Source organism: Plectropomus leopardus, chromosome 2 (genome assembly GCF_008729295.1).
Source record: "Plectropomus leopardus isolate mb chromosome 2, YSFRI_Pleo_2.0, whole genome shotgun sequence".
In the NCBI taxonomy this organism is placed as follows: Eukaryota; Metazoa; Chordata; class Actinopteri; order Perciformes; family Serranidae; genus Plectropomus; species Plectropomus leopardus.
Window position 1 is genome coordinate 20,359,580 of NC_056464.1, and position 25,075 is coordinate 20,384,654.

The 25,075-nt window shown below is 38.4% G+C and overlaps 2 protein-coding genes across 3 annotated transcripts; one reads left to right on the forward strand and one right to left on the reverse strand.

The window, feature by feature from the left end:
- The first annotated feature begins 104 nt into the window (after window positions 1-104).
- Window positions 105-5,599, forward strand: wdr77 (WD repeat domain 77). The gene is made up of 10 exons (XM_042504414.1): window positions 105-525; window positions 2,548-2,733; window positions 2,820-2,961; window positions 3,103-3,152; window positions 3,788-3,858; window positions 4,099-4,156; window positions 4,365-4,436; window positions 4,522-4,630; window positions 4,711-4,779; window positions 4,864-5,599. The coding sequence occupies exons 1-10, from the start codon at window positions 417-419 to the stop codon at window positions 5,009-5,011; spliced, it is 1,014 nt and encodes a 337-aa protein (XP_042360348.1). The 5' UTR covers window positions 105-416; the 3' UTR covers window positions 5,012-5,599.
- Window positions 5,600-8,689: 3,090 nt separating this feature from the next.
- Window positions 8,690-19,987, reverse strand: LOC121956282 (uncharacterized protein C6orf132 homolog). Of its 2 annotated transcripts, XM_042504424.1 has the most exons (5): window positions 19,761-19,987; window positions 16,434-16,522; window positions 13,341-13,431; window positions 9,941-12,002; window positions 8,690-9,842 (listed from the first exon to the last, which is right to left on the reverse strand). In XM_042504424.1, the coding sequence occupies exons 1-5, from the start codon at window positions 19,837-19,839 to the stop codon at window positions 9,746-9,748; spliced, it is 2,418 nt and encodes an 805-aa protein (XP_042360358.1). In that variant the 5' UTR covers window positions 19,840-19,987; the 3' UTR covers window positions 8,690-9,745. The 2 variants fall into 2 exon arrangements, with proteins under 2 accessions (XP_042360358.1, XP_042360366.1); XM_042504432.1 differs by lacking the exons at window positions 16,434-16,522; window positions 19,761-19,987 and adding an exon at window positions 14,541-14,699.
- Between the last annotated feature and the right edge of the window lie 5,088 nt (window positions 19,988-25,075).

Consider the following 25,075-nt stretch of genomic DNA (forward strand, 5'->3'; position numbering starts at 1 on the left):
AATGTTTGAAACCTTTTTCATATCCGATTGTGAGCTTTTCTTCTTAAATAACTTAGATATCCTCAATATCTCCAGAAGATGGCAATAACGCGCCAGCAAGGACACTGACTGCTGTAAACAGTCAAAGAAGAAGAAGTAGAAGCAGAAACACCATCGAAGAAGAAGAGGAGGCGAGCCGGAGCGAGGAAGTGTCTGTTCATCGGTCCCATGTGTTGCTCTTCACTCGTTCATTCATTCTTGAAACGGCAATTTACGCTTTCTTTAGTTAACGTTAACTAACTTGTTTGCCACCTCTCCCGAATAAACCAAAGACGAACACAGTGGTGTCCCTGCAAGTAAACAGCTAGCTAGCTAACACAGAAATCGCGCTAAAGTTGTTTGTACATCTGTAGCCACTGAAGTGCTGCGTTATCTGAATGAAAAGTGCAGTGGATACAAGCATGATCAAGGAAAACCGGTGGAACATCCCCCCCAATGCCCCTGCATGCATGGAGAAGCATCTGTGCTCGGCGCAATACAGAGCAGGTAGGTAACCAGGCAAGCTAGCTGAAGGTTATACAGGTAAACACGTGGTGCCGCTAGTTGGTCATCATTAATCTGAGTCTGTTAACGTATGTAATGATGTGCGACGGTCCTATGGCAATTTGTGTCTGGCCAAAATGTTGAATAACATTTTGATTATGAAAGTGTTGCACTTTCTCAGTAGCCCAGATAGGTTCTTTAGTTTGTAGCAAGCAGGGGTCGACCCGTTTTTAAGGGCCAATACCAGTTATTATTAGTTAATGAGACCGATGACTGATATTTGGAGCCGACATGCATTTCCAGTAAAAATAAAGTCTTTCTTGCAATATTAAGAATTTTAAACATAACAAACACCAACTCAAAACTTTGTTGAAATGCCTTTAGCAAATGTTTAATAAAAACTGAAACGTTCATTTACAGCAAGTGAAAATTTTAATAAAAAATGAACAAATAAAAATAGCTCCCTGAGGTTTACAAAGGAAAAGTTGCCCCCACGCTGACACGTTTTTTGCACTTTTTGATGAATTAATTTTATTCGCAATCTCTAAAATAAAATGTTGATGCAGATAATTGGTAAAATGCCAAATATCAGCCATAAGTCTTTCTCATCTCATAAACCCATTTTTCATTCACAATAGCACACAATAAAAAACAGCTGGAGGAGCATTTTGCAACTAATTAGGTTAACTGGCAACAGGTCAGTAACATGACTGGGTATAAAAAGAGCATGTTAGAGAGTTTCTCAGAGGTTCACCAATCTAAGGAAAACTGCGTCTAAAAATTGTGGAGAAATGTTCATCAACTTAAAATTGCAAAGACTTTGAATATCCCATCATCTACAGTACATAATATCATCAAAGGATTCAGAGAATCTGGAGAAATCTCTGTGTGCAAGGGACAAGACCGAAGGTCAATATTGGATGCTCGTGATCTTTGGGCCCTCAGGCGACACTGCATTAAATACATGCATGATTCTGTACTGAAAATCACTGCATGGGCTCAGGAACACTTCCAGAAATCATTGTCTGTGAACACAGTTCGCCGTGCAATCCACAAATGCAAGTCATGCAAAGAAGAAGCTGTATGTGAACACAATCCAGAAACGCCGCCATCTTCTCTGGGCCAAAGTCCAAATGGACTGAGGCAAAATGGAAAACTGTCCTGTGGTCAGATGAATCAAAATTTTAAATTCTTTTTGGAAAGTACGGACGCCGTGTCCTCCGGACTAAAGAGGAGAGGGACCATCCAGCTTGTTATCAGCGCACAGTTCAAAAGCCTGCATCTCTGATGATATTGGGTTGCATTAGTGCCTATGGCGTGGGCAGCTTACACATCTGGAAAAGCACTTTCAATGCTGAAAAGTAGAGGTTTTAGAGTAACATACAGCTTGCAGATTTCAGCAAGACAATGCTAAACCACATGCTGCATCCATCACAACAGCATGGCTTTGCAGTAGAAGAGTCTGGGTGCTGAAGTGGACTGCCTGCGGTCCAGACCTTTCACTAAAAGAAAACATTTGGTGAATCATAAAACACAAAAATCTGGCAAAGAAGACCCAGGACTGTTGAGCAGCTAGACCCCTAAATCAGTCAAGAATGGGACAACATTCCTCTCCCAAAAATCCAGCAAATGGTCTCGTCACTCTCAGACGTTCACAGACTGTTGTTAAAAGAGGAAGGGATGCTACCCGATAGTAAACATGGCCCTGTCCCAACTTTTTTCAGAAGCGTTTCTATCATGAAATTCAAAATTACATTTTTTTTCCTAAATGGTACATTTCCTTACATTTGAGGTGTTTTCTATGTTCTATTTTGAATAAAATACGGGTATATGAGATTTTTTTACACAGTTTTTTTGGAATTGGGGTTATACATCACAGCTTAAATATGAGTCGCTCTGTGGATTCACTGGATGCCAAATTGAAGAGTGACTTTTAACCATTCAATTTCATTACCTTTTGATGCAGCATTAAAATACATGTATTAATAATTGTTTGTTTTTTTTCCCTGTTGGCTCTCTTCACAGATGGTACCCTGCTGCTCGGTGCCTCCAGCCTCACTGGCAGGAGCTGGCAGGGATCTGTTTGGATCTACAGTGACCCTGAGCAGGCCCCCAATGAGGGACTCTGCAAAGCAGGCGTGCAGACTGAGACTGGAGTCACAGATGTCAAATGGGTATCAGAAAAGGCTGTTGTTGTTGCATCAGATTCAGGTAAGATGCAGACTCATAGCAATTATGAATCATGCACCGGTCTTGAGACTGGAATGTTAAGCTTTGTTTGACTGGTTCCTGTACAGGTGCTTTGGAGCTCTGGGAACTGGCAGAGGACGAGCGTCTGCTGGTGAATCGCTTTACCAAACACGAGCATGACCACATTGTCACCACAGTGAGCCCGGTTTCTGGAGCAAGCGGTGCTGTCACCGGCAGCATGGACTGTCGGTGAGGGCCCGTTTTACACTGATACATGCACGACTGCAGAACAGAAGCGCTGTTGATTTATTGTGTGTTACACTGAAGGCATTACGATCCCTTTTTTCACTAATTTCTCATCACACTGTATTTTCCTTTTCTTCACTACAGAATTAAAGTCTGGGATCTCAGTCAGGAGACGGCTGTCACTACCTACCTGGGTAATAAAATATCTTAAAACTGCTCTCAGAATATCTAGATTGTAGCAAAGGGATGTGTTGGTACATATTTTTAATCAATCAAATTCTGTTCAAATTAAGTTTTCATTTCTTACAGAGTCTAAATCTTAAAAGTGAAGTAAATTATCTGATTCTTTCTTTTGATTAATTTGTCTTCTGTTTATTCACACATCTTCAAAAGCTTTAAACAGACCATTTAAATTTGGTTTGGTTGGGTTCTGCCCGGGGTCAAGAACTAGTGATTCTCTTCTGATCCCGATCTAAGATTTTTTGTTTTATTTTTTAAAATAATTTGCTATGATATGGTCCTTTTTTGAAATGTGTAATTCTCTAAAAATCTACTTATATTAAGGCATTTCTGCATGTGTCCCTTAATTGCCTGCTGTTACATTTGTTCTAAGGCAGATTTAAAACTTCTATAATTAAAATAACTTTGAAGCATTTCACAGTTTTGGCAAAAACAAACACTGTGTGCTTTTTTAGTAATTTGCAAAGTGTGATTGCTTACTGGAAGAATGTGGTTCTGACATGTCAGCAGAATTAAAAAATGAAAGTGCTCATTCATAAAAACAGCAAAAATTATAATTGAGTGTGTCTCAATTTTTTCCATCCTCCAGCTCACACACAGCAAATCAACTGTGTTGCCTGCAGTCCTACAGATGAGTCGATCTTCATCTCCTGTGGTCAAGTAAGATACCGATCAACAGTTTACATGCATCACTGAAAACACAACATCTAACATACAATAACTAATAGAACTCGATTTTGCAGCATCTTGCTGCATAAATGTGCATTTTGAATAAGGATGAGCTGATTTTCTCCTAAACAAGAAAGCTACAATAAATACTGTGAACACAGAAGTGAGAGTGAACTATAAGACCATACCTGTCATCAATCACACCTGTTGTTGTCGTCCACCGTCCCTCAGGATGGCCGTGTGCTGATGTGGGACAGGAGAAAGCCAAACAAACCAGCCTCAAGAATAGGTGAGCGACATGTCCAAGCTTTAATAACCAGGTCCAGATGTTTCTTCCAGGTCGTTGGCTGCACTGGAATTCATTTTTCTGCAGTGGAAACATAATGTGTGGCTGATCTATGTTGTTGCTGTTGATCCCAGGACATGATAGTCTGTATATGTAATTTAACGGTAGTACTTTTTTCATCATTCCGTTGTTGTCGCTTTGTTTGTCTCAGATGTAGATTCCCCTGGTTGCTCCCCTACCACTGTAGCCTGGCACCCCCACCACAGAAGCACCATTGCTTTTGGTAAGACCCAGCTGCAGATTATCAATTGAGAGAAATGTTAAATTTGCACTGCATGTGTTTCTGATCATGTTTTTTTTTGCCTCAGGTGATGAGCTGGGCAGAGTGACCGTGAAGGATTTCCTGGGAACAGAGCCTGCCCGAGTGGAGAACGTCCACAGCCGCAGAGTTAATGGGCTTGCCTTTTCGACGCACAAGTAAATATGAATTCTAGTGTAGTATCATACTCTCCTGTATTGCTCCTCTACAAAATTCTAATACATTTTTCCCCTCTCAGTGCCCCCTTGCTTGCCTCCATAAGCGACGATTGTTCCCTCGCTGTTATGAACTCTGATCTGCGAGAAATGTGAGTCCTTTCACTTCACACTCAAACACCTGCCCAAGCTCCTGTACCTTTTAAAAACACTTATCATATATTATTCTTCTGCAGACTGAGAGATCGGCGGCACCAGGACTTTATCAAAGGCGTGTGCTGGCTCCACGGCGGCTCCAACACTCTCACAACTGTAGGCTGGGATCACCTTGTGCTTCACCACACGGTGGGTTCGACTGCTGAAGCTCCAAACTCCTCCTCTTAGTCCCAATAGATGCTCACACATTTTGGAAAAAGAGGCACTTTTAAGATAACAACTCCCACCCCTTTTTTTGAGGGGCGTCCATGGGTGTCTAAAAAGTCAAATGTAAAATGTCATTCAAGAAATATGGATTGAAGTGTTTCATTGTCATTTAGTACTCCAGATATGTGCAGAATATTTGGACTTTTGCTCCCCAGTCCTGAGCTCGGGGCACTATGCCACTACGTTCTCTCTACATCCACTTCCTTCATACTGTAAAGCATTTTCATGTGTAATTACACTTGAGGCAACACATTTATATTGCATAATTTTACATTAAAGGTAACTTAAGGTTATGATTGCAAGAGCACTTTGACATTTCTTTGTGTTTCCTGAATCTATTATATGCTAACAAATGCAAGACAGTTGGAAGCTTCTGTAGTTTGTGGCTTCTTTCACACCTAACCGGTTAAACAAGCAGTCTGCCGGTCCTGAAAAAGTCTTAAAATGTTCTTAACCCTTGTGTTGTCCTGGGGTCACTCTGAAAAGTATGTCTTTTACATTTAAATTCCAAAACGAAGGGAAAAATGTGAAGTAATGGGTTGGACTAAAGTAAGACTAAAGGTGTAACACAGACTTGACTGACGATTTATACAATATGCTTTAAATAACAGTCAAACAAGGCGCGGTCATTTTTGCCCCCAGAGGACAAAAGGTGTATAGATACTAGGCCTTAAAAAATAAAAAAAATGTGAATCTCAGTTGCCATGCATTTTTATCTAATTTCATTTTTCCATCTTTTTGTTAAATTGAGTCAAGCTTTTTTGCGTGAAAGTCCACGTTTATGATGTTACAACTCTTACTCTTATAACATAGAATCTACTTCTGCACAAAAGCACACATATACTTCTTACCTTTATACTTACCTGCAATGCTTGAATATGAAATTGGGGATTTGTCCAAAAAAATTACGTTGAAAAGGTCTTGAAAAACATTACATTTTAAGTGTCTGACACCTGTAGACACCCTGTTAAAACAAACTCAGGTCCATTTACCCGGTTAGTTTGGTTCATTTGGGCTAGTGTTAAAGCTGTCAAATGAAGCCAAACATGCCCAAAACTGAGCCCCTGTGAAGCAGACTCAGGTGCAGTGTGTTTGTGGTGTGAAAACAAACCAACCAACCAACGGGTTTTATGTCAACAGATATGTAAATTTAGCATGATTTCAAGGGCCAAACTACTGATAAATCCATCTTTTAATTGTAATGTCTGTCCAGGAAGTGATCTTATAATTTATCTGTATAAGGCCATGACAAATCTATTTACGCAAATAATTAGGTAACCATAGTAACACATAAGCACATCAGCGCAGGCAAAGGTTAAAACTGCTGTGCTTGTATCTGACTCCCATGTATACTTTGTCACTTCATAAGTCCTTTAGAAGGTGTGTGATAGCCATCCCACGATAATAAGCCCTAAATCATTACTGCCTCTACCTGCGAGTCATTATTTATGGCATGCGGCTAATTTGCAGCTCAGTTATAGTTATGATGCTTGCAGTCACTTATTCCTTTGTGAGCTCTTTGTGAAGCCAAAGGACGTAAATATACACATCAAAAGCATTAAAGCGCTGCATAAACTTGTGTTAGTCTCCATTTTTTGGATTGTAAATCTGGGCCCTGATGATACAGGATGACAATCACCAAAACTGTTTGATCAACAAGTTTCCTGTCAGTCAGTATAACTTCATGTTCTTGGTTCATTTGTAAATAGTCAGTGTGAACAGAAAATTGACCACAACTAAAATTCAGCAATGCATCATGTTTTTTTCCCATGGCCCTGACTATAAAAACCAAACTATAGGTACAAAAGCACTCTGATTCCCCTTTTCTATCAAATCCGCTCTGGTTCTTGAACCACCTCCATTCAGGATTCTTGGAACCTAGCTAGTAAACCAGCCCACCTTTTCCACCAGTTCTGCACAGAACCATTGTAATTAAGGATGTATCATCAAAGGAGGGCATTGCACTGCAGAAGTAAACAATTGTAGCAAAATTGCAGATTACATTGATTAGCTGCAAACTTTTATTGTAATATTGTTTTTACCCAAAACACAAGCATTGGCCAGCTAAGTGAGACCACCGTGCACTCTTTGGTTCCAGCTGAGAACCAACTTTTCCGGTTCTGAATCGATTTATATTTAGTCCGAAATTTCTGAACCGTTATAAATAAGGTTCTATAACCTGAATGGAACCAGTTCATTGTTGATTAAAAGGGCTATGGGCATGAGAAGTGTTATATTTTGTGTTCACAAGGGGAGTGTGATATACTATTAACAGCATATAGCCATATACCGTACACACTAATAAAACCATGTGACTGAGGAGGACCCATTGACCCACTGCTCCGTCAGTAAGAGGGTAGTGTGTTGTGTGTTTATGTCTTCTTGTGTGTGGGTGGATGGCTCAGAAGTTAACAAGATTACACGTGTGATTTGCACAGGGAGAAGAACGGATGGTCTCATTGCTAATCTGTGGTCTGACCTCAGTCTGATGGAGACTGGATTTAGATACCAGAATTTTCACACGACACCAGCATAAAACGTTGTGGCCAATATAATACACTTTATCAGGCCGGCTGCATTGGAATGTTCTTTTTTTATTATGTTGTGTTTGCCAAGATACTTGTCATATTTATAGCATTTTGGTAAATGTTACTGATATAAATATTTAGCTCATACTTTAGGAGTTCAGGAACATTGTCTTGGCTCCATCATTAAAATTCAAGGGGCAGCACTTAACCTAAATTAAGTAACTTGACTTGGTTGTATGAATGTAGAGATACTAAAATTATTCTACAGAACAGTTAGCATATGATGGGTACTTAAACTGGCCCTTAAAATCTGAGCTAACATAAATAGCTTTTTGATGTATTTGTTTAAAAATCCACAAATAGACTTTTGACTTCCGCTGCACTCCCTGCACCCTTTTATGTAAAATGATGAGATACCAGAGGAGTGATTGTCAACTTAAAAAAAAAAAAAAAATGCGTATTTATTTAATGTCTTAATACAAAGCATTAATTTCACAGGTTTAACATTGAGACACAGCTTTGCAACACTTGAGAATTTTGAAAGAACTTGACAAGCTTAAGACAGAAAAAGAGAAAAAGTTATGAGATATTTCTTATTTAAATCTTTATTTATATGTTAGTGCCTCCCTCCCCCTCAAATTATAATATAAACTACTTTGCAACTGTCATTGACATTAACCATATTTACACCCAAAAGCACCATGCCAGCTGTACTTTTGTATTTTCTGTACTAAGATGCCTTGATACTAACACAAAAGTTAAATACTGTGCACACACACAAAATAACTCAATGACATTTATTAAAACATGCAATTACTGTTTGGATTTATTTTCCAATTAGGGAGTTGTTGGACAACATCTGGAATGGATAAACATTTCTGCTTAAAAACTTTTTATAATCAGTATTTTAAATATTTTGATTATACAAACTTAATATGTACATAAAACTACATCTTACAATATCTAAGTTCTATTGTAATCACATAAACTGATATGTACAGCATAAAAACATCAGTGTAGATACATTGGCACAAATTTTACTGCAGTAAAATAACTATTAAGATGGAAGGACATTTCCTAGATCAATAAATATGAGAAACAATCAAAACACACTTGTCTGAATTAACTTTTAGCTTAGTTAAGGTGGACCTACATAATACATGTAACAGAGTCAACATTTCAGGTATGGGACATGTAACTACAGCATGAACCACCATAATTGCATTGTACATTGTTATTGTATTTTACAATCAAGATGAAAGATTTATCTGTCAAAGACTTTATTCAGGAATGGTGTAAAAGCTACAGATGGTAAGTTCTATCTTTTTTTTTTTTTTCACAATTTTGTCATATTTGCTAAAACTGTTGCTAAATCCACGCAATAGTACATGAGGGAGATAGTCTGTGGAAAAAATGTGTCCTCCTCCTACTGCCTCTGATGGCAATTTCCAAAATCTACAACAGCTCAGGAAAAACAACCAGTCAGACCCAAGGAGTCTGTAACGCAGCTGTCAATCATGTCAATCACAGCTTGTAAACTACAGTCAGTCTGTCTACTGACAGCACTGATCAAATACTATTCAAGATTCTGTTACTGCATTGATTATTCCTCTCAAATGTTTTCAGAGACATATTTTTGCAAGACAGCAGAGGAATAGGAGTTTTTTCACAGATTATCTGTCTCATGTACCACTGTGTGGACATAGTGACAATTTAAGCAAAAATGACAAAAAGTTACCATCTACAGATTTATTCACTCACCAGCTATGAATAATTTTGAGTAGTTTTATTCATAGAATTTGCTGATGATTATTACCCATGTGGCATTGAGTCTAATTAAAAACATTTGTTAAAAAGGCAACTAATGCAACATATACCTCTACACTGAATAAACAGCAGCTGTCAAAATAAAAATAAAAAATTAAAATTCCACTTAAAAACTAAAATACAAAATCAGAAAACACTATCTGACAGTGATAGTGTATCCTCCGAAGACTGAGAAATACATTCATAGCACATTCAGACCATTTTCATGAGACATTCTTAACATATTTGTTCAAAGTGCTTTTTCCCCATTGTTCAAACTCCTTCTGATGCAAAATCACATCATCCAATGACATGCAATTTGTCCTAAACAGATGAACACCTTTCTCATGAACACATCTCTTTAAGGATCCTCTCTTCGGTACGGAGTAATAGGATGCTTGGTTCCAGGTCGAACTGTAAAGGTCATACCATACTTATGTTTTGACTGCCCTCCGTTGCTGAAAAGAAAGCATTAATGATTATGAGTTGAGTACACAAACACTGGGTTCATTGTCTCAAAAAGTGAAGGTGTCACGTTTGAGCACAAAAGTCTTACCTGCTTGGAGTTTTCAAAGAGGAGGTATCCTGATATTTTCTGACCACTTTACCCTCCAGCTCCTGCATGTTCATGGTGGCTGCTTTGTTGACTGCGGGGTAATTCTTGCTCGACGGTGTGACTTTGGGGACAACGGGGACCTCATTGTCCTCAGACAAGGGGGTGCCCCAGTCATCAGAGCTGGACTCTGCTTCCTTCACTGGGGTCATTTTGTGGTCCATTTCCATCATCTTCTTTTGTAAGATGCTCAGGAGTGTGACCTGGCTGGGTGACAGATTGGGTGGTAGTTGAGCAGGGACTGCCTTGGGTTTTGTCTGAGGTGGCAGCTTTGGTTTGGCATCGATGTCAGGAGGTGGGAGTTTTGGAGCCGCTGGAGGTTTGGGTTTTGGAGGAGGAGTTGGGATTTGAGATGGAGGAGGCGTTGGCACATGAGATGGAGGAGGGGGTGGTACTTGACTCGGAGGAGGAGGGGGGACTTGAGACGGAGGAGGAGGTGGAACTTGAGATGGAGGGAGAGAGATCACAGTTGGTGTTGGTGCCTTTTTCATTGGAGGGTCCGGTGGAGGGACGGAAGGAGGGGGCTCCATAAACTCTTCAATATCATCAAACTCTGGTGGCGGAGGAAGTAATGGCATACTTAAATCCTCTAGCTGTGTGGGTTGAGAATTTGAGGGGCTTTTTGCTGCATTTAGTTTCTTCTCAACCAGGTTGGTTGCACTTGAGGATGCAGCCATCCTACTAAGAGCTGAACTGCTAGAGGGTGTCTGATCCTTGACCAGGGCAGGGCTGCTGGGTTTTTCTGGTGTCTGAATTGCTTTCTTATGTGCCACGGGACTGAGAGACTTTAGACTCTCCTGCACTCTTTCTAGAGATGTCAGAGAAGAGGAGGAGCTGGACCTTGGGGTGACAATAAAGGAATTGGGACTGGAGTCACTCGGGTGAATGCTTCCACTGGGCTGCTCATTTTTCTTGCCGCTGTTTTCCCGTGACAGAGAGTGATGTGATCTATGCTTGTCTCTTTCTTTAGCCGCCATTAAAAGAGCCAGTGGGGAAGCTGCAGGTCCATCTCGTGCCCCATTGGTTTCACTGCCCCTCAGGTTGCGTAATTTCCGATCTATCAACGGACTGAATCTGCCACTTAGACCTGGAGATGCTTCAAGTTTGTCCTTGATGGGCTCTGAATTCAGCCCAGTACCATTCAGTTTTGGAAGCTGTGGCGACATTTGATGTGAAGTCTGGAGAGGTTTGTCTGTTTCTGGCTTTGCTGAAATTATCCTTGTTTTAGCCTCCTTGTTTGGCTCAGGCAGGAATGATTGAGAGGGTTGGGTAGTTTGTGAGTTTTCATTCAGCTCCTGTTGATCTTTACGAACTGGTTTAGACAGTGTAGCCACTTCAGGGGTTTTACCGTCCACCTGGACTGGGGAAGAGTTGACGGACGCAGAATCTTCTAGGAGTAATCTCTGCCTTGGTTTTGTGTCATGCTCCTCGTACCCACTGAGAATTGAGGTATTAGAGATATTGTAAAGCTTTGCTGTGTTTTGGGGATTGAAAGTGGACAATGTAGGTGTCTGCACAGGGGGAGGCGGGGCGGGAGTCTGTGGTGGGGAGTCAAGGTTGGGTATAGAGGACAGTCTTATTGGTTTGGGAGGTGGTTTCTTATGACTCTTGTGTTGCCTTTCAGAAGGCAGTTGTGGAGGGGCAAATGTTGGATGCTCAGGCACTTTGGCAGACGCTGGACTAGAAATGGGTACAGATGATACAGAGCCGCTAGAGCAAGTAGATGGAGGCTTTGGTGGAGCCATTGGTGGTGGTTTCATGAAGGATAAGTCTTCCCCATCTGCATATGTTGCCAGTGAGTTTGGTATTGGAGCAGGCATGGAAGGAGACTGAAACGATGCATAATTTAGGGTGTTCAGGTCACCCATGAAGTCTGGCGGAGGAGGGACAAAAGTGCCTGGAGGGGGTGGAGGTGCCATCGAGGGTGGAGGAGGAACAAATATTTCCCCCTCCACAAGGTCAGGAACAGATATAACAGATCCATTGGACAAGTGATCTCCACCAACTATGGAAAGAAAGAAAAGAGAATAACTGAGAAAAATTCAGTGCTGTTATACTCTGTGGATCAGGAGCTTGTACAATATTTTTCATGTTTAAAGAAATTACATACTGTAGAATTATTCAGAAGAAAATACATTAAATTTTTTGGATTGCTTTTTGTTCAGGAGCTTTAATTCTACAACATTTACTAAAAAGCAGATATCTTAGCAAAGATATGTAGATCATAAAGAATCAACAACAATCAAAGGGATACTTTGTGGTTTTTCAACCAGCTTTAATGTGGGTAGTATGTGTAAATTAACTGCTGTAAACTTCCTTACATCTTTTCGCTGGCTCTAGAGCTGCTGCTCAAACTACAGATAATGCTTCCACGTTTTCATATCCCTGCCACCATGGCCACAAAGAGTATAGAATTAGATTGAGACTCAGACCAAACTCAAACTAGGCAGTGCCAATCAAATATAAGCATTCTGTTTTTGTATTGCCTATTTCTCACCTATAAGGTCTTCAGAAAAATAATTTAGTGTACTGTTGGGCTGTAATACGAGAGTTTGTCAACAAGAAGTGGGCGCCATTCTGAGAAGCGCTGATCAAATATTAACCAAGATTCTGTCACTGCGCTGCCGATTTCTCAACTAAAAAGCTTTCAGAAACACATTTTATCTTATCGTTTAACTGTAATACAAGATCATTTGTTACCAGCTGGCCAACATTTTGTTTCCTGTGTCAAAGCTCACACTAAGTCACCCACCAGCGAAAGCATTTATTGCTGCAGTGCAGTGCATTCTGGTAATTGTAGGTATTCTATCCCTTGAGCAAAAGTGATGCCACAGCCTTTTCTCTGTGCTTTCTCTGCTCACGTTGCACCAGTTTTAAAAGTATTTGTCTTTCTGCTGCATAAACAGCCTAGTATTGTGAAAAGACAATCTTCCCAGAAAAAATACTTCTTTAATGAAATAATTAAAATACTTCTTTAATGCTGAAATGACTTTTAAAAATATGACGCCTTATAAATAAATGATTTAGTAATCTTACACAGACTTAGAATTACTCACAGCTAAAACTAAACAAATGATATATACTTCTTTCTATAAAGGCAAACACTCCCATTCTGTAAATATGCTTGCCATCTGGTATGGCAGTTTGGAGACATTCAGGAGGGTTATTGAGCAACAGCCTGGACAAACATTTACCTGCCCTGAATTTTCAACTCTTAACACAGACATTCTGTGATCCATCAACGCAGTCTGAGTAAAGGCACCAAAACTGATCTGTCAGAGTGTAAATAATGAAATTCTAGTGATTGCCACGTTTAACATATTTGATGTAGGTAGGCACTCACGTGACCCGTTGATCTTTGGACCGTTGACAGGGGGGAGGAGGGGGACTTTGGGTGTTGGGACGGCAAACCCTTGAAAACTCTCAGTTGAGGACTGTGAGGAAAAAAACAATCACATCTGAGACACAAGAAACAAAGCAGAGTTTAAGAAACTACATCCTGTTCTAGGGGCACAAAAAAGAGGTTTTCTTTCCTGGCACGTTATTTACTTCTGTAGTGAACAAACCAGTTCTCAGCCTTTGCAGCACCCAGTGTTCCTTGTCAACAGATTTGCACGTCCAATATTTGTTACATTATTGGCATCAATACAAGGAAAGTGGCTCTCAGGTCTTGGACTTATGTGGAACCTACTGTTCAACAGTTGTCTGTATAATTTCAAGTTAAAAAGTTAAGTTAAAAGCAAAAAAAAAAAGAATATATCAATAATTTATTATAACTTATTATTCTGTAACAAAATGTGTGAATTAGTTATGTGTCTCTCCAAATAGTGCCTTTTTTCAGGCTAATTTTAGGTTTGCTGTGACTAAACTAGAGCTGAAGGCTTCTTAAGAATAATTTATGTGCGGCGTACTTTAACATTCTTCACTTATGACTGATTCAGAGGATACACCTATTATTCATCACATTGTCCTTGTATTAATGTGGGCCGGGCTGAGAAAATTGCAGGCTGTTACTTAGATACCTTTGTGTTTGTACATGCGTGTGAGTGTGAAGGAGGGAGAGTTGCCATTCTCCTCGTGGTAGGAACGCCACCAAAAATAAACACAGACTGTGTTTACACAATACAAGCCCAGGAGAGTTAATGACGTATATGCCCTTCAAAAGGGCAAAAAATAAAATCATAGCAGCAAAACAAACGACATTTACTTGAAATCATAGTGCTGCAGATTCTTTGAGTAATCTGCTAATGCAATAAAACAATAAGATCGCACCAGTTTCATTTGAAAAACAGCCTTATTCATTTGCCTGGTAATGTTTTAAGATCTAAAAGTTCCTTTATAGACCTTTGAATGCCTGTTGACGTTGAAATAAATAGGACTCATGCCTTGAATGACACCACTCTCTTTAGGCTAATAATCACAGGAAATGTATGTAGCTTCTTGGAAAGGTATGAACACTGCGCCACAGAGTGAGGGCGTGTCACTAAAGATGGCGTATGATCCAGTTTGATTTAATCTGTTTGTTCCCTGCAGTATGACTCACTTTGATTTGTCGCAGCAGTCTCAGCTGTCCTGCCCATGTGCTGTTGGGTGTGCCACGTCTGACACATGCCATTCACAGAACACTCCCAAACGATGAGGTGTATGAACCGGAGCGGAGATGTGCTCTTTGTTTATATCTGCACCATGACGATGTGATGGGAAGTCTGACAGTCATAAAGACTGCTAATGTTGTGCTACAAATTAAGGTAAATCTTCCCAAAACACTTAAACATTAAAAAATACTGCAGTATATATGTGTATATATATAGTAACTTTTGTGCGTGTGTAAATTACTTTTTGTCACTGTTTTGTCATAATTGTTGTAAGTGTCACTATGTACGCACTGTAATACTTGATAAGCTGTGAAAAGAAATCACGTTCCTTCTCTTCGTAGTGATCCATATTTAGGTGTTCTGTGCTGACCCAACCGCCATGCTGAAAACAGTCAAGCAAACACCAAGCAATCACGCAATGGCTGGAGCAAACGTTGCAAACTTTCTCATTTTACAGCTAAACAATACACTAAAATATGTTTCTGAAAACATTTCAAGCAAGAAATAGGCAGTGCAGTAACAGAATCTTGGTTAATATTTCTCCAGCGCTGCCTAGTTTGACAGTTTGACCGTATTTCACAAGCTATGATTGACATGATTGACAGATTTCTCGGCTCTGAAAAATACCTTACAGATGTTTTTTCAAGTGCTTTTATTTGTGTTTATGTCATTCTGTTGACTGTTCAGAGCTCATGGATGCAAGACAAATTTCTGTGTGAACAGACAAAGTTTTATCTGAAATAAAAGTCTATTATTCAAAATATTACTTAAGTGAAAGCACAAAAGAACGATCAGCAAACTACATTTTAATAATCAAAAGCTTAAGTACTTATCATACTCAACATTTTTTTTTCTTTTAAAGAGGCCTCAGCCAAAAAAGGCTGGGGACCACTGGTTTAATCTTTAACAATGTATTGTAATGTATATGATTTTTTGTTTTGTTTAAAAGTAACATCAAAATCTGAAAAGTAACTAGAAATTGTAGCTTTCAGATACATTTAGTGGTGATATGAAGTACAATACCTCCCTCTTAAATTTAGTGGAGTAGAAGTGTAAAGAAGAGTCATATGAAACTACTCAGGTGCAACTTAAAATTGTACTTAAGTACAGCACTCAAGTTAATGCACGTAGTTACTTTCCACCACTGGTGATAAAATATACAATAATACACTGGCACCAAGTAAGGCTGTTTCTGTTAAATGTATGAATTCACTGACTGCATTTCTAAATTTTGAAATTCATGTTTTTGTTTTCTGTGAGACCGAAAACACATTAAGACTGTAAATACATACAGCACTGTAGTGTTTGTGACTAAATATAGCAATTGTCATACGCTGTGTGATGTAGTACAGCCGGATGGTGATAGCATCTTTATTGTGGACATGTTTTGATAACATCACACTGAGGTATGCCATCTTTAACAGCCGTACTGCATATGATTTCAAGAAAAAAGTCAGTGTTATCACTCCCACATTAGAGTATAATACAGTTATTAAGGGAAAGTGACTTTCACCAAACAGACACAAATATCTCCAAACTCAATCAACACTAGTGCTCAACTGACTGAATTACAAATGACTTAAAAAGCACATGGTGATGTGTCTTGTCCTTGTCTAAATTGACCCAGATTCAAACGCATTCAAACACTAAACAGTCCTTTATCAGCGCATTTGCATCTGTGCAGCTCTGCAGATATGGAGTACAACATGAAGTAATCCATCAATTGCAGATAAACAACAGGGTGGGGTCTGCTCATGCGCAGAGCTGTTGTTATTTCAATGTCAAAAACTAAGTGATAAATATGAACATGTACAGTGAAATCACCGTGGAGTTATACTCACGGCATGATGTTTGACGGTGGGTCTCGCCCGCACGCTGGCAGTTCCTGACTCTGGGATGGCTGATGACTCCAGCTTCAGCTCCACATTGTCTGAGGAAATTAAAAGCAAAAGATTTTCATCCCCTTTGTTTGCAAAGAGAGTTTCAGTTCATATTTTTGGCCATTCAGTCTTTGCTTAAAGTTCAGTAAATAATTTGGTTAAACAGGGCAGACAATGGAGCTAGTGTCAACACAGACAGATGTGTTTCGATTTAGAAGAACAATAAACACACATCACTGCTGATAATACAGTATTTGTTTGTTTTTATCCCATAGAAATCCATTAACTCCTAGAATGCCAAAAGGCTCATCAGAGCACATTTCACCCTCTGAAACTGCACAGTGTGCACCTGTCGATTGTTCTTCTCTCAGGTGAAGGTTAGCACATTCTGTCATTGTGCAGGTAATGAGATACTTTATGCACCAAAGTGACCGCTTAGTACTTGTCACTCAAACTAATGATCCCATGTGATCCCATGAACTGTTGAAGTTTTGTTGTTGACGACTAAATAGTCACCTGCAGTCAAAGAGATGACTGTGAACTCATTTTTCTTTTACCATTGCGTTGAAGTGAAAGCTCAGTCATGGTGGTGACTGAATTTAATTACAACAACACAACTTGTAGCATAGACTTAATAATGTTAGTCATACTTTCAAATAGGAATCATGAATGTGTATTAGGGTTTTTGGGAAAAGTTAAGTTAAATTCATGTGAGCTGTATATATTTTTTGGTTAACACTGTTGTAATGCTTTAAAATTTCTTAATGTAATTATTTTTTACACTGCAAACAGTGGAGTGTAATGACCCTGCATTTTGAAGTCAAAATGGCAAAGAGATATTTGTGATTTGATATTTGTGAAAATGGTCAGAAATGGTCTTTATCTTACGTTTTTGTTCAGTGCAAATCAAATGCTATCCTAGCACTGAGACAAACACACCGTCTCCAAATTTCAGATGTCATTGTACCAACCACAAACAGCTGAAAAAAATCATTCTAACTGATAATATCAAAGGTCACTGGGGTTGGTTGGAGAAAAGAAATGTGTACATTCCTCGGCGGCTCATTCCAGTGTCAACATGTCTGTCCAATAAGTGACTGATGACAGGAACTTGTCACCGAGAAGCACATTAGTCTGCATGTTCTGTCAGGCTTCAACACATTTCACTGAAGAACGACTAAAGGACTTTACATTTTAAACAAGGAACACAAAGTCTTTTACTCAATAATTATAACCACCATGATGTCCCTGTGATGTTTTTGCACAACATACGATGGTGTCACTCGAGAAGAAATACAACCGTGGGATCGGCTCAGTGCGAATGACTACAGGGAGAAATGCCCGTGGTGTTAAACCAGTCTAACCAAATTATATGTTTTCCCATTGTGCACCTGCCTGATTTAAATAGACAAATATTCTCTCTCATGTTGCGGCTTTGCATGGTAATCCCTTGTTCCTGCTCTCTGCAATCAAACAGAACTAATGGCACATACAGCTGAGCACTTAATCTGTAAACCGATCTCAAAATGTGGGGGCGGATATTGTTTGGTGATATCCCACTATAGTGGTGAAACATTCAAGTCGTCTGTTCCTGGTCTAGAAGGCTAATTATGATGGATTACGCAATGGGCCCCTGGGCACGAATATGAAAAGGGCCCCATCACCTCTCCTACAGAAACTTAAACTTTGTCGTTATGCATCTTTTTGTGGTTCTTTGTCTCTTAATAATTTCGTGTCTACTTGAGGTAATTTTGTGTCTTTTTTGGTCGTTTTGTGTGTATTTGGAGTCATTTTGTGTCACTTAATGTTTTTTTTGTGTCGCTTTACAGTTCCTTTGCATCTCTTTGAGGTCATTTTGAGTCTCCCTCTGGTCAGTACATATTCATTTGAGTCCCCTGACACTTTGGGGCCTTGGCCTGTGCCTGGTAAGCCTGATCAGTGATCCATTTGTTACACTTTGTTTTTATAATTTAACAAAAAAAAAAAAAAAAACAGACAAAAACTGAGCTCAAGGTCAACTTACCCTTTTTCAGAGCTTTCATATCATAGTCTTCCTCAGCTCAGAGAGCTCAGTTGTACTAGTGTGTATATACACTGTTATATGCTGTTTTACATATATTTTCTTATCCCAATAAATGTTCCAGTCTCTCAAATATAATGTAGATATGAAGCTATTTAAACAATATTGGTGTAATTTCATTGTATTGTCATCATCATATTTTTTTTATCAGGATAGTTTGTGTATAATAATTGTTCCATTGGGTTTCAAACCTTTTTCATGTCAAGGGCCCTTAAACTGATACACATTAGGTCACAGACCCCAGTTTAATTAAATTTCCCTTTAGGAACCTCCATCAGAAAAGATGATTGAGACTAAAATTCTTTGGCTGAGGAGATAACCATGAAGGAAGGGAACCCTATAATTAAAATAGTAACTCTTATGACTCTGGTTGGGCTCACTCCTATAGTGAATCACTTAGTAAAAATAACGATTCCACATTTTTCTGTAAAATCCCTGGCCCTCCTTCAAGGACCCCTGCAGGTCATTTTGTCCTATATATACGACTACTACAGAGGTGTAATGCATTGACATTTTTTTTTCTGAATTAATGTGATTATCTAAAAAAAATAATGTTAAAAATCTGCTCCTGTTTTTCTGAATTGAAACGATTTTTTTTCTCAATGAACTCATTATGCGTCTGTAGATTAAAGCTGGCTCACTTTGACATAAACTACACCCAGACAAATCAGAACAGTGAAAGAAATCAGTTAAACACACTGAAAGCAGCTGTTTTAGACATTTCCAGTTACAAAGTACTGAGATATTTAGTCACACTGATTTTCCCCCCTGGCTGGAGTTTCTAGAGATGCTTACACAATCCTTAATTTCTTCAAAGCATGTTAAGGCAGCACTAAATCACAGAGGGAACACAGCTGGCGGAGGACAGAGGACAGAGGACAGAGGACAGGTCAGTGTGAAGCCAGATGTGGAAGGTCATCCTGATTCACCAGATTCAGAAGGGACTGTAAAAGGTTTTTCATGGATGAATCACGTTCACATAGTGGCACCTGCTGCCTGTTCATCAGCACATGTCATAAAAATTCCTAAAATACTGCTGAGATTTCCTGTAGGATCAACAGGTGAGAACTATAGCTACATCTGGAGGCTTCCAACACGTTAGTTCATGTCAACACCAGGTCCAAAGGTCGTGTTATTCTTCAGTAAATCGTTAAAGTTAGTTATTGATATTCATTATAGCATATGGGTCATGTAAGCAGTGTACTCACCCATGTCCTTGATTTTGATATTGGTGTCGAAAAGAGAGTGGTTCTTTCGACCCAGATATTTCAACGCTCCCTTCTTCATGATTAATAATCAGTAAAGGCACGACTGGTCAGTTCGGGCAAGATTAATGACGCATTTTCAATCAACAGGTAAATCCGGGGGAACGCGCAGGTGAGCTTCTTTGGCGACAGGTGCACCGCCGACAGGTACACCGCCGCAGCAGGTAAACCTGACTCCACTGATTTGGTGCAAACTTTTGGGACAGACAGAGAAAATGGAGCTAACCCCGCCCACTCTCCTTTCACTGTGCCTCCCTGTTTTCAAACACTCCCAACAGGTGAGGCCTCGGCTCTCCTTTTCACACACATTCCTGCACAAATCTCACCTGCGCACTGAATAAGCTTCAGCTTCAAAGCACCGTGTTATGTCAACTGACACAGCCTTTTCATTTGGAGGACACGAGTTATATTTGATTATCATCTTCATAAACATGTTTGACTTTATAGCACCTTGATTAACTTTTTGAATCACTAAGAGTTTGTTTTGGCTTGCAACAGGAAGTAAGATGCTGATGAGAAATAAAATAACCAGCTGTCCACGTGGAATGAGTAATAAAACAATAATTGTAGTCATAAATAAGTAAACTTTAATATAGTTTATTTATATAGCTTCTCTCAAAGCCAGAATTATAGGTGACCCAGATGGAAAGCAACAACATAACTTAAGTACATTTACTCAAACACTCTACTTAAATAGAACTTAAATGTATTTCCATTTATTTATACTTATACCATTACTCTTTATAGGCAAAATTTGAATACAAAACCCGTGAGAGGTTAACAAAATATAAGGGGTTAGGGTAATTTAAATTCCCACAAGTATATAAAGTAAGTACATCTTAAATTAAGTACATTAATAATACCACCACCACCACCAACAACAACAATAATAATAATAACAATAATAATAATAAAATGCTGACAGGGACCAGTCTGCAGAATGAGTACATTTATTTTTAAAAATTTGGTTGATAATACAATATATGTTTTTTTTAAAGCAAAAATGTCATTTAGGACTTTCAGGTGTGACTAAGTATTATAGTGTGATATTGCTACTTTTACCTTACTTAAATGCACATAAAATACCATGAAATACAACAAGAAATTCAGGAAATTGAGAAATTATACAAAATATAAACGAAAATCTATTAGAGTAGGCCTTTTTGTATTAAAAAAAAGAGCCAGCCCTTTTAAAGGTGAAAGCTGTTTTGAAGTGCAGCACTATTTAAGCTGACCTGACAGTGAGGGGGAGTTTTCACAGTGTAGGAGGTAAAAAAGAAAAACAAAAAAAAGTATCATCGTGCTCCTTCTTGTCCAGAGCTTTGACCGATGAACCTTTAACAACATCTAATCATAAATTAAGTGTTTGTCAGGAGCCTCAAAGCAGAACAAATTCCAGTAAGATTTCTTATATGTTACTTCCATTGCCTAGGAAAGTTTAATTGATATTTATCAGCCTGAGCTACTTTCTTATTGACTGTCCACTGACACTTTCTATCATAACCCACAGGAAAGTCTCAAACTTGTGATGTAACCAGGTATAAAGTCCAGAGCTGCTCAACAGAAAATTAACAGGAGACTGATTTTGTGGACCACAGAATGTTTATTTTCTTTTTTAATATCCAGAGGAGCTTTTCTTCTGTTGTAGTGTTCGCCGGCCTGTGACAGAAAATGTACACATATATAACATTCCCTTGGCTGCTCTCAGTGTCATCTAGAACGTCTTTCTGAATTCATTATCTATGAGCAGCTCTAGATTTTATACGTTTGACATCAATTGTATAAGCGCTCTTCAATTTGGGAGAGAATTGTTCATGTTTACTAATAAATACCATATAACATGTCTGAATTTTGTTCCCCTTTACCATAGCAAATCAGTTAGTGCCTCACTATGTATTGCTCTTGGTGTTTGCTCAGTTATTCATTAATTACAGTTGAAACATTAGATTTTTGTTATGAATTATTTTTTAATATTTAATATTTTTTAATCTTTATTACAAGTCTGTGTCATCGTTCAGGTATTACCTGGTCAACTCTGTGGTATTATTTGCCTGAGAATGGTGAGTCACGTGATCTGTTTAAGCAGGATAAGTGTGAAGATGATGTTGAAGACGAAAGAGGATCAAGAGTCCTCTAAAGCTCAGAGTGAGCTGCCCCCCGACAGCAAACCTTCAACAGCGCTCACAAACTGATCACCTGAGCTAAATGGTGAGGTTTGTTTATGGCTGAGGAGCAGAGGAGGTTAACAGTTATACAAAGATAATACCAGTGGAACTCTAACTAAGTACATGTACTTAAGTACTCTATTTGTGTAACCTGGAGTATTTTTACTTTCTTTTACTTTGATTATTTCAATCTTTTGCTACTTTATACTTCAACTTCACTACATTTGAAAAGGAAATATTGTATGTTTTACTCAACTACTTGTATTTTCCAAATACCATTAATAGTTACTTTTTAGGTTAAGATTTCATGAATTATTATTAAAATGTAATGTATGATATAGATCAACAGTAGCCTACATCAAACATATTATTTGCAGTTTTCTACTCTATTAGAAGGTAGAAGGTCGATTTATTTGTCATTTTTTAAACAAAGTTTAAAAATCAAAATTACATTTTGTAATTTAAAAAACAGTTTAGTCTCCACCAATAGGTGAAATATCCAGGATGAGAATATGATGACCCAATGAAATTAAAACTCACATTACTTTGGTCTAAATACCTTGATATGGAACTTTTTGCTTGAAACAAAAACTGAATGGTCAAATTGGTTGAAAGCTCCAGAAAAAGATACAAGTACATGGTAAGTACATGGACCTTGAGTTAAATTTTATTTTTCAAAGTGCATTCAATGATAATTTCACTCAGCATTTACAGTTAAGTAAAACAATTAGTCTTTCAGTTTTTTTTCAAAACATGGGATTAAATGGTAATAGTTCCTTGTAACTTTTAAAGGCCCAACGCACTAAAATGATATTTGCCAACACCAGCAAATGTTACAGACACATCATCCGCTGTTTACCTCAGCATCATCGAGTGTTTCAGCCTTTTACATCCAATACAAACTAAGCTGAGGCAGGCCCACCACAGGCTGATCAGGCCTGGGTGTGTGTGTCCCTGTCCTCTTGGGGCCCAGCTGAGGTCTTTCCTCCTCATCAAGTAAGTAAAAATTAAGTACCTTTATTGTAACTGATTTCTTTTATTTATCAGATTGATAGGCTATGATAGGCTAAAAATACCAGTTTGATTAATTTAATATTCTGTAAAAAGTGAAGAAAATTTAAGTAGGAACAGTTCTGGCCCTGTGCTTTTTAATTACATAATAGTGGGCCAGTCACTCCTTTTTTCTTCCTCTTGGCCACAGTCACAGCGTCTCTGTCACGTCTCACGTCTGTCTGTTGCACCTAAACCTCAGTTGTCCTGGAGACAAACTAGACCGGTCCATCCAGTTCCTCTGTCCTCAGTGGGAATTAATCATGCCGACTGATCCTGGCGGAAATGTGAGGAATGTGCTGGCAAGAGCTTTTGACGCTTTACCTGCTTCACAGCAGTGATCGTACTGTAAAGTTAAGCTCTACCCAGAATGTCATAAAATGTGAGCACTTAATCATTAACTTAATTATTTAGATATTTATTGCCACATTATGCTCATTGAGTGAGGGGAAGCAAAAATGATTGCAACTTGTGTACATTTTATTTGCATATAAAGCCACTCTACAATATTTTCATCATGTTTTATAGAAACACGTCAGTGTCCTGACTTTAAACCGTGTTAATTCAGGCACCAGTATACAGCATTTTTCTGATCAACATCTACTTCCCTGAACTTTATTACTATGAAATTCTAGCCACAAATCACATCCCAAATGAGAACAAAGACAGCTGACCTTACTGGTTTACAGACACTAAAGTACAAGGAAATGAAGACCAAAAGGCCATAAATCATTTGAATTCTATAACGATGAGATAAAAATCTCTTGTAGTAATGAAACTGAAGATGCTTTCATTTTTGCCATCGCTATTTCATGAATAAGAGTGATTTCAATGAAAACTGTTCACAGTGAGCTCTCTGTGAGCATGCATGGATATTATTTTTTACTAATACAATTCTACTCTCATTTATTGTTGTTACTGTGCCTATTTAAATTTTGACAACTATTTTTATTTATTTATGTATTTATTTATTTCGCAAAGTAAAAACAAAACAGCAGAACTACAACAAAATAGAAGCACATTGTGCAGGTAAGACACAGAAAAGTCATGTGGGCTTATGAGAGAATCTCACCTCAAAATGGATTACAAAAACAAATATAGAATCCTACAATATTACAAAATAAGAACAAGTAGACACACGATCAATAAAGTTCAATTAGAATCAATGTATGTATGTGTATGTGCTATATGAATAAACTTGATTTAATAAAACTATTTATTTGCAAAACATTTTTTTTGTTATTTGGGTGAACTGACTTTAATATGCTGTAAAATGTTGCTGCAACAGAATCTAACACTTTTATATGTCATTTTTCTCAGGATCATAATTCTTTCAGTCACAGGGGACATTCTCACTGGAGGCCTCTCGCTGCCCGTGCGGCCGCTGTAATGGATCTGACAGCAGACGGAGAAGCTTTAAGAGGATCTAAACCAACACAGTGACTGTGAACCTTTGGTGAAACTAGGGTAAGCTGAGAGATCACTGACTGAGAAGACTTAAGGAAAAGAAGATTTATGAATATGGCTAATTATGTAAGAGCTATGTATGACTAGAGTGTAAAAATACCAGCATTATATTATCATACATGTATATTGAATATTAAAATATATGTATTAATGCTGTATTTAAAGGCTGATTCCCTTGTTTATGTACCTATTTGTAACTCTGAGTTTACTTTCGCTGTGAGGTTGAGTTCATGTCAATGCCTGCAGTAACAGAGGAGCAGCTTCACATTTACAGTGTTCCTGAGGCCCTCTGAACTTCATTAATCATTTACTGTGACCCCAAGTTTCACCTGTAACAGTGTGTTGGCACTGAAGACCAAAACCCAGTAAAGGAGAGAACCAAATAACATTGACAATAAAGGAAGTGAGTATCCACATATGTAGCATCAGTCTCACTTTTACACTTTTTTTAAATCACAATTATGTTGTATCAATAAACAAAAAATACCAGGGATGGACCCCTGACATAGGTCTGGGCTAATTATTTACATATTAATCAATATTTTTTGTTTGTTAACTGACTCCTGGCCTCTTGTC